The sequence below is a fragment of the Daphnia pulicaria genome, chromosome 1 (assembly GCF_021234035.1).
Source record: "Daphnia pulicaria isolate SC F1-1A chromosome 1, SC_F0-13Bv2, whole genome shotgun sequence".
NCBI lineage: Eukaryota > Metazoa > Arthropoda > Branchiopoda > Diplostraca > Daphniidae > Daphnia > Daphnia pulicaria.
The window spans coordinates 35,118,937-35,129,438 of NC_060913.1; the positions used below are offsets into that span (position 1 = coordinate 35,118,937).

At 37.3% G+C, this 10,502-nt stretch overlaps 1 protein-coding gene across 1 annotated transcript; it reads left to right on the top strand.

The window, feature by feature from the left end:
* The first annotated feature begins 1,108 nt into the window (after positions 1 to 1,108).
* Positions 1,109 to 2,130, top strand: LOC124322886. The gene is made up of 3 exons (XM_046784304.1): positions 1,109 to 1,449; positions 1,586 to 1,770; positions 1,861 to 2,130. The coding sequence occupies exons 1-3, from the start codon at positions 1,296 to 1,298 to the stop codon at positions 2,128 to 2,130; spliced, it is 609 nt and encodes a 202-aa protein (XP_046640260.1). The 5' UTR covers positions 1,109 to 1,295.
* The last annotated feature ends 8,372 nt before the right edge of the window (positions 2,131 to 10,502 follow it).

Here is a 10,502-nt window from a genome sequence, read left to right on the forward strand (position 1 = left end):
AGAATATGATGTTTCTGTTTCGACACTAATTTCAGTTCCGGCTTTTGGTCACAAACAACAGGTGCCGAGTCAAAACGAGCAGTTATACAACTAATATATTGTCTGCAATCAGAAATTCTGAAGATAAAATTTTTCAACTTAAAGACTATTCCTTCTACTGTTCCTTTAGCAGACTTTAGGGGAAAACGGGGCAATTGAGGTAGTGGGTAACTTGGCACCCACCGTTTTCTTCCTCTTGCGACCGAGGGATTGCATTTAAAAAATTACCAGTTAAAGTCTTCAATAATGCGCATCTTTAAAAAAAAATTACTGAAATAGTCCAAGTAGTATGGGAACAAGAAATAAAATTGTTTTTCTACCCTTAATTCGTGTCGTCCATTTTGTTTTCTTCTTTTCTTTTTTGGAATTCCCTAGTTAACTTAAAATTTATAAAAAATAAGTTTCTGAAAGGAAATTCTTTCTTCTTTCAGAAACCAATTTTTATTTATTTTTATTAACAAAATTATTTACAAAATTATTGCTTGAAAACGTAATAATAACAAAAAAACATTTTCTCAGGGCAACCTGTGTGGTTGGGTGCCTGGGTTAGAGATGGGAGGGAAAATGGTTCGGAAAAGTTAGTTGATCACGCCATCGCCAGGTGTTCTTTTAGCCCGTAAGAATAACATGGGCCGTCCTAGCCCACGTACATTAGCATATTGCCCCCCGACTCGACCCGCCCTCCTTCATTTTCAAAGCGCTTTCGGTTTCAAACAAAGTAAATTGTCAGAAACTAAAAAATACGCTTTTTATAGCAAATTTTTTCCTTTTTTTTAAGCCTAGCGGGGATAAAAAATATTGAGAAAGAAAGAAGTGGGGGCTCAAAAACAAAAAAAAGCGCCAACTAGTACAACTGTTTCCTACAGCCCATCGTCATTTGGCCCATTCTCAGCAAACCTATACAGCCTGCATCAGTACATACAAAACCAGTAGCACTGCGTACACTGGTGTGGATAACAGTCGAAGTTAACTGCGGTCATTTGTCGCGCGAAAGCCAAGTCATTCAGAGCTCCCCGTCATTCAACCTTTTCCGTCCAATTTTATAATACAACTATATAGTATACCTATATAATCTATACCGGCTCTTTTTCTAGCTTCTTTTTCCTCTTCAGATTGACTCTGTGATAAAGATGACCAAAGCAGGGCTAATACTGTCTTGCTTGTCTCATTAAACGAGTAGATATCGCTACTCGCTCGTCAACCTTATCGTGGTCGTTGAAGCATCGCTTTCCCTTTTTCTACTCTACACCAGCACGATGAGTTACTTCTACACAATTGCTGTAAACCAATTGAAGATAACTAGCAATCCGTCACCGGAAGACCTTCAGTTCAACTTGCTAGGAATCGAATCTGCCGCAGCATTGAAATATTTGGTGGTAGGGACAAGTGACTGCACCCAACATCAACAAGGTAATATAGGCTTACATAGGCCCATGTGCAGCAAGCCTTTCGTATAATATAAAAGCCTTACATAAATATTGAATATATTACTAGCTATCTAATATAATAGGCCTACGATTGAAGTTGATGCTGCTGATTTTTACAGATGGCCATTTGACGATCGATATCGATGCTCTTCAACAAGATCACCCGTGCCTCATCGATGCTATCCGTCGTGGCTACCTCCAAAATCCAGCGCCACCTGGCACTCCGCTCAATCTCGATCACCCAGATGTCGTGGACCCGTCAGCAATTCAGTCAAAAGTCATCCTGCCGTTGCTGCAAAACAAGGTTATTATTTTCAAATAAGTCCTATATCATTAGCAGCCAAATATGTTACATTTAAATTTGTCAAACATTTGTTTGACGACGCGAAAGCAGACGGGAGGTTTCTTCATAGAGTGCGGAGCGGCTGACGGAGAAAGCAGTTCAAACACCCTCTACATGGAACGATACCTCGATTGGCAAGGCGTTTTGATTGAAGCTGATCGGAAATTTTACGATCGACTCTTGACTCGGAAGAGGAAATCATACGCCCTCCACGTTTGCCTGAGTCTCAAACCCCACCCAACAACCGTAATATATAATAACTGTAGAGTTATATACAATATTACATCTGCTGAGGCTATAAAATATCTTTATATAATATAGCCTATTATATAATAATATATTCATAAAATTAGAACAAGATTGTTACCCTAATCTATGACTCAAAGTTTTTCCACTTGGTTGGTCCTACTAAAATGAATTTCAAAGATGACGAGAGGGAATTAGTTAGCATGATATGTTGTTGTTGTTGTTCCAGCACAACGCACATACTGATGATTGACAGCATTCTGGTCTTTTCATTTTTGATTGTTAGAGTCAGCAGATGAAAAATACGAATTTAATATTTGTACCATAGATCTGTCGTTAAATCACATATTTCCTCTTCTTAAAAATGTGAAAATTTGTTTGTTAGTTAAGTTGTGCAATTGTTTTTTTGCAAAATTGTTATCAATTTCAGAAGTGGAATAGAAAACGAATCAAAGTGCCTGTTATATATTTATATTCTGCGGTACTGAGAATATATAAGTTAATATGCATGAGATATAATACAAATTAAATGCTTATAGGATAGGTTTGTTGAAGCAGTTTATCGCGAAAGGTTAGAGGCTGTTGAGATGTTGATGTAGGATAAGATACTTTAAAATCAATTAATACTTCATCTATTTAAGATTTTTTGAAAGAAACAAACAACAAACTTCAAGAAAAATGTTTAAAAATGAATGTGATTAAAGTAAAGGCCATAAAATGGTAACAAAATGATGAATTTAAAAAAGACATAGCCATTACTGGTGCAACTTGAGCAAAACAATGGCAAACTAAAAAATATTTCAAAAGGTGGAATAAAGCAGCAGAAACGTGGAAAGCAAATCGGCTAGTTACGACCCTCTTGTCGTAAACCTTTGCTGTCTAATATATGTAATAAAAATCTGTTTGGTGTCAAGTCTGATGATTAATTCGTCTTTGGTTATCTTACCCATCTCATTTAAAGTTCCCTTACTGTATTCATTAAATATTTTTGACTGCCGAATAGTCTTTATACTCTTTTCGTGAAACTTGTCTTGGAGAAGGAATTGAAATGGGGAAAGCATGCGATTTAACTTAGTTAGAGAAAAGTGAAATTCTCAGTTTGTGAGAGGGCTATTCTAGTTTACTTTAGAACTCCAAAACTGTATGCCGGAGTGTGTGTGCTTTAAAAACCGTTATAGATAATTTTGATACAAGGAAAACTTGTCATCGGCCGTAATGGTAACTGTGTTAATGTTTAGCGCAAAATATCAGTTAGCATTGCCGCGTTATTCACATTTATTGCCGAAAAGAAGTCGAAGAAAGGTCAATATAGGAGATCAATCTAGCGGTAAAAAATCTCATTTCTTTAGGGGTAGAAGAATATTCATGGGACCTTGAACCTTCCATAAATGTCTGCTTGGCCACAACTTCAATTTGAATTCAATCGCATTTAACTTTCCCTAATACATAGAAGAGGTGAAGGCGGATGTGTGACATTCAGGCCAGTGACGTTCAGGCCAGCGACATTCAGGCCAGTCCCCGCTATGCGTCACATAGGCCTACAGCTATTAGCCAAGTTGACGGAGTAGATAGTCATAGCCTTCTGTGTTTCCAGTCATTTATCGCTCTGAGGGAAAAAATTGAAACTCGTAGGGGAAATCTAAGGGTACAAAAAAAAAATTCCGCGCGAAACTCCTTAAGAACTATCTTGCGCGGGTTAAAACACCAAAATTTTAAGGGGTTGATTCAATACTTGACGGGGGTCTCTATAAGGATCTGCAACTAGGCAATTAAACTGTTATTGTCGGTCGTAACAACAACACTAACGCCACTTACAATGGCTTTATTGAAATTTAAAGAAGAATATTATCATTTATGTTGTTGATTACGAATAACATTCAAATAAGATTACCAGAGTACTTACAACTCTGCAATCAGCAACGAAATTTAGATTGGAATTCTTATTTCTTTTCCCAATTAAAATAAATAGCGTCAGTAACTCCAGTGACACGCAAGACATCGGTTCTGAAATTTAAAGGAAAATATGTTAAATAATAATTGACCAAAAATGATAGCAAAATACTAAACACCGAAGTCTCTCAAATCTGAGTAAAAATTCAGTGGTTTTGACATCCTTTGCTTATATTGAATGTTTATACACGATATAATAGGAAAGGTATACTCTCGGCTATCCCCAAGACCGGCGGGTGTTTAGTAAAGGGTCCCAAAATTCCCCGCCAGGTTCGCTAGGTTAGGAGGCCCCTCGCCTCTCGGGGGAATAGCAAAAATAGGGGTTTTTCGTTCGTAAACTATAAAATTACGAATCAATGGGTTCAGAAATTGGTTTCATTTAAGCTTTATTGAATTCCCTATCCATTAAGACCTAATTCATCTAGATTAGACAATTTAATATATGTTAAATTCCTGATTGAAATTCGCATTTTTTGGAAAATTGCGCCAAAAAAATTTTAAAATATTAAAAATGAATTTAAAAATTCATTAAAATAGAATAAACAAAAATCAACAATAAAAAATACATTTGATTTGATTTTTTTGGCGCAATTTTCCAAAAAATGCGAATTTCAATCACGAATTACCAATTTCGGCCGCTTTTAACACGGCATCTTATGGCGCTACGCGTCTTTAGTTTTTATTTTTTTTTATTAGCAACCTTGTTGCTGTAATCATAAGATTTTTTTTTGTTTTTTTTGGGGGGGAGGGGGGTTTTGAATCAAAACTGGGAACAAGAAGAAAAATACGCCACCCCTTTATGTCCATTTCCCTACCCCCTGGAACTTGCGCCAACTGTACCAATTTCGCCGAGCGAAAGTTGGGGCAGTTGCCGTGCTTTTCTTATGGCGCTGCTCAAAATAGGGCCCTGTTTTTTTTAAATCTCAAAAAATAGCCGCTAGACTTAAGCTTGACGTTTAAGGGATATTTAATTTTACGTTCAATTTACGCTTACGCCAGGCAATTTTTGCTTATTGACGCGCTAAATAAAAAATACATAAGTGTGATTATCCCGTTTATCCGTTGCTGGCGCTGACGTCTATGAGAGAGGGAGAAACGCCGCTCTATACACTCGATGGGGTCACTTAATTCTCCCTCCGCTAGATGTCAGCACAACTTGACAAAATAGCATGAAAAATAGCGCCGGAAAATAGCTAGGTGCTGAAGAGACGAGAAGAGACTGCGCCCGCTGAAACCAACGGAAGTGTCGAGCCTTTTTTTAGTAGAGCCACAGACATTCTTCAGGCTAAACGTAGTAGAACTAAAGCTGCTAAAGCTAAAGCTTTTCCAAATACTAATGATCATTAAAAGAAATGCATGCATTGATTGAAAAATTTATTGATTCAATTGCAAAAATAAATAGCAAGCATTATCTTATCTTATCTTTATTTTATCTTTAAAAAAACAGATAAAGATAATGTGCAAACTTATCTTTATCTTATCTGAAATTTATCTTATCTTTATCTTTTTTTTTGGGGGGGGGGGAATATCTTATCTGAGCGGTAGCAAAACAGGTGCTATCTTATCAGATAACGAAAAATCGAAAGACACGTTACACTTATTACAATATACTTCTGTGTGTTGAAAAAAGCACACAGGCAATGTTGCGAAAAGCGCATAGGCAATGTTGCGAAGGTGGAAATTTTAAAAAAATTCGAATTTCAATCACGAATTTAACATATAAAAAATTGACTAATCTACATGAATTTAGGATAGGGAATCAAATTAAGCTTAAATTAAATCAATTTTTGGACACATTGATTAGTAATTTTATCGATTACGAACGAAAAACCCCTATTCTTATTATACCTCTGATAGGTGATCGGCCTGATAACCTAGCGAACCTGGCGAGGAATCTTGGGACCCTTTGCTATCCTTACTACTTTTACCTTTTACCGCCGGTCTTTCTTTTTTAAATAAACATTTTAGAATTTTTTCCTTAACATTAATAACATGAACTTTGTAAAACAAACAATTCTACACCCAATATAAAATTTTTAAAGTTAAAAAGATATACATTAAATTGAATTTGGCTTTTTGAAAAAAAAATCTTATTAAATGGTAATTCTTCATTCAAATTTTTTAGAATGACACTATGAAATAAAGAAACAAAGCAAAAGCACACCAAGCGGGTCTGTTAATTTTTGTCTTTTTTATTTTAGGCTGTCCCAAGGTGGGAATATAACCATCCAATATGGCAACCTCGAACCACTCTATAGGAGGAGGTGGTAGAGGCAGGCCGTAAGGCATTGTGACAGCTTTCTCCCACCCGGGAGAGGGGAGTGGGCCGAAGAGGGGGAGTGCGGACGTGCCAGAGTAGAGGTTACATATTGCGATTGCTGTTAGCACTTTAATAGGCCTATTTTCCTTCAAAACCCCCAGATGTCATTATGTGTTGTAACTTTTTTGTTTATGCCAGCCGCTAGAGGGCGGGGGCAGGGAGACCGATACAGCAAAGTGAGGTCTCCCACTTCTTTTTGATGCGCCGAGCCGAGCGGGCTCGAACCTATCAAAAGAACACGACAAAATTAATTTTCCTGTCGCACCGTTGCACGCACAACCGTCACAGAGCTTTCAACATCTAATTCCATGTCAATGAATCGAACCCAAAACAAAATGTAAACTGTCTCTGGGATAACATAATGAGAATTAGTATGAATAATGAGTCAATCAATAATCAATCATCAATCAGTTTTCCTTCGCTGGACACAATCTTGAGCTCGTCATTGAGCAATTTACAAACACCCAAACGTGTTTCCGAATCGTCTTCGGCATCATTTTTTTTCCATACTTCTCTTTCAGCATTCTCCTGAAATGTGCTGAGACAAGGTCTGTGACATGACATGACACATGACAATATGTTGCCCGCCTTTGGTTGAAGCAAATTTATTTTCAAACGATGTATAACTCCACGAGTACAAGCCGCAATTTTAACAGCTCGCCAGGAGAAAAGAACTAAAATATCTTCATCCACAGCATCCATCTACCATAAACATAAATGTAATTTGTTTAAATAAATATAACATTTCTCGAAGATGTTTTCTTAAAACTTTCCCAAATCGAAGGAGAAGTACGTGATTTCTGTGTAACTTGGTCCAAAATAAGTACGAATCTCGGGAATATCAGCTTTAGTCATGTTGTATCTCCATTTAGCTGTTTGAATTGTTTCCCCGGTTATTAATAGAGCCAAGTTTTTATTTTTATTTTATTTTTCCAATTATATCTGGATCTCAAGGTTGAGAGTATACATAAATTTATTGCTTCTTTGCAATTTGTACCTATATTAACAGCCATGTGGTAGGCACCAGGGAATTTTAAGACATATATTTCCCGACTTCTTGTTTGATACAATCAAACGGAATTGGTGGGTCAGCCGCCCTCAGCACTTGTGGCATCACCAAGAAGCTCTTGTGACTAGAAAGGAAAAGGAGTAAAAAATGGCAACTGAAATCTCTACTAAGCAGGAGTAGTAATGTACAAAATCAAGTTACTTACCATTCGAAGTGGTCACATTTTCTACCTTTCACCTTTTAATTATAGTCTTCCGGGTACAGCTTTTTTTAAGTAGTTTCAATAAACGTTTTCTGTACCGAGCAGGAATACTAAAAAAAAAATGAAAAAAAAATTGATTGATTATGTTTTTAAATAAAAGAAATTGTTTGCAAATTTAAAAAATATTTACATGATCCAGTACTTCGGTTTACCGTCATGCAAAAAATTTACACTAGACAAATTAAGGTTTTCAACATGAATGCCCGTGTAAAATTGTGCCAGCCCAATCAATAGTTGGGGGGAGTTTACACCAGACATCTTTGTGTTGCAGGATCTTTCAAATAAGGAAGAAAAGTATTTTTTAAATTTGAAAGATACCTGGAAAAGTTAATACCAAAAGAAACTTAGTCATGATATATCAATAAAAAATATTAAACCAATTAATTTTTAGACATGAAAACTCACCAAAAATTGTCTGCTTTTAGAAATAGGGTCGCATCCTTATCGACTAAATATTCCGGGAAAGGCTTTTTGGGAGCCAAGCCTTTTCCTATTGCTACTTCGTAGAAAAGTAAAAATAAACCTTTCCAATTAGTGTTTGTAGGCCCCAAACTGCCGAATCCTGTTTTGAACCGCGATATGGCAAATATCCTTTTGCCATAAACTGGCCCAGCGCCACACCTCTGCTTCTTTCAATCATTGTACTTCTGAAAAACACCTTCGGCCTTCTTTTCATACTCTTTCTTTAGTGGATGGACAGAAGACTTCAAAATATGGCTTAGGAGATCAAAAGTGTTTTCTTGTTTTAGGGGGTTAGGGATGATCAAAATACCCCCACTTTCATGTAAATGTTTTTTATAAGTCTTGCTGATAAATTCGGGAAAGTTTCCCATTTCGGCAGCTGTAGGCCAGAGGTCACGGCGTCGTGATCACAGACAGCTATTAAAATCAAAAATGGAAAACACAAAAAAATTTTCCAAATGAACTAAAAAAATAACTTGGAAATCGAGGAAAACAGAGGAACAGGCACATATATATAAGGATTATATAAATAATATAAATATAAGTATATATATAAGGATGTCATAAAATATGTCACCAATATAGACATGCAAATTAAAAAGACAAATAAATAAATGGTACTCACGGACACTTGCAAGATGATCCCGTAAGGTTTTCCCCTTTCTGGAATCCAACCAATCCTTTCGCTCTGAACAGACCTTAAAGGAGTGCTGTATTTTTTTACAAAAAAAAATGCGTCCACTTTTGCGGTAATGGGAGCCTTTTCGTTTCTTCGCGTGATTCCTTTGTGCAGTTTTCCGCCGTCTACGCACATTATGTTTCGCACCTAAAATAACAAGTTGAAAAACAAAAACAAAAATGGAATAAATAAGGGAGACACACAATAAGATGGTCACACTCTCCGGATACAGCATTCTTAGCAGTTCTAATACGGCTTTTCCGTGCCGAGCAGGAACACTTGAAAATAAAAAACATGGAAAAGAACAACACAAATAAATATTTTACTTTGGTATAATTACTTAATTAGTAACAATTTTTTTAAGGCTTAAAAAAAATTACATAATCCAATACTTGGCATAACCTTCATGTAAAAAATTGACGCTTGCTAAGTTAAAATTTTCCACATGAATTCCTGTGTAGCTCTAAGCCGGCCCTATGAACAATTGTGGGGAATTTACTTCAGACATCTCTGAGGTCTGAAGTCTCACCAAAATATATTAATGTTATTTGAAACTCAACAAAAATTCTCGCCATTGGGAAACAGCGTCGCGTTCTTATCCACTACATATTCGGGATATGGTTTATTTGGAGCCGTGTCTTTTTTTTCTGCTACCTCGTTGAACAATAGAAATAATCCTCTCCAATTTGTGTCCTTGGGCCCCAGACTGCCGAATCCTGTTTTGTACAGCAAGGGCTTGACTACTTTCGCCATAAATTGTCCCATCGCCACACTATTGATGGGGGTGTCATGGTACTTCTGTACAAAATTCGGCTTTCTTCTGATATTCTTGCTGTAGTGGTTTTACTGTAGCCTTCAGAATATGGCCTAAGAGATTAAAATGTTTCTACTGCTTGTGGGAAGAGGGGGTGATCAATATCCCCCCACTGTATTGCGAATGTGTTTTTGAGCCTTCCTCACATATTCAGTAAAATTCTTCACTTCAGCAGCTGTAGGCCTGTATGTTACGGCGTCATGATCGCAGACAGCTACTAAAATCTTAAATGAAAACAAAAAAAAACAATTTAAATTGTGAAATGACCTTTGGTCATTTCCGCAATCAAAGACTAAAAAAGAATATTCAACAACACGCTACTCAAGTTTACTTCAACTCCTCTAAAGTTGTGCTGCGGGTTACTCAGGTTGAGGAAAAGGTGGGTTGGTCACAGGTTGGGATGTTCTAGGCGCCCAAGAAAGAGGAAGGACGATAGGCTACTCGAAAACCACAGCTTCGCGTATTCCCAATCAAGCCGTAGATATGGATCTACTTCTGATACCCAGAGTACTCGTATGCGACTTCATGGACATCACCCCAACCAGCCGTCATACGGTTTCTTATAACCGTGGATCATAATCGGTATTTTTCAAAATATTATTGTGCAGTGCTGATAGCTGATCTACCCGTCCAGAACTTCGTGCTTGTCACGGTCACCGTCCTTTTCCTTCTGGGCGTTTGGTCTCGGTAACCTATCGGCCTGCACTCTGTCGCGTCTTACTACTTCTGCTTTGAGGGCTTCTCCAGTAAGCTCCTCTTCATCGTTCTTGTCAATCGGGTCGAACTCTTCGAGGCTGGCCGGAGCTGGTGCTTTTGCTTCCGGCATTTTTTGTGTACGTGTCGGGGTCTCACACCCCTCGTCTGTGCAACATTTGTCGGGCGATTTTTGCTCTTACAATCGAGGGCTATGAAAGCATTCCACATCTATACATCAGTAAACAAATCTTTTGC

Bases quoted from the DNA above. Each gene is read 5' to 3' on its own strand.
- LOC124322886 (XM_046784304.1), top strand. From the start codon at position 1,296: ATGAGTTACTTCTACACAATTGCTGTAAACCAATTGAAGATAACTAGC. The intron at 1,450-1,585 runs GTAATATAGGCT...TGATTTTTACAG, and splicing joins CTGCACCCAACATCAACAAG to ATGGCCATTTGACGATCGAT. The intron at 1,771-1,860 runs GTTATTATTTTC...ACGCGAAAGCAG, and splicing joins TGCCGTTGCTGCAAAACAAG to ACGGGAGGTTTCTTCATAGA.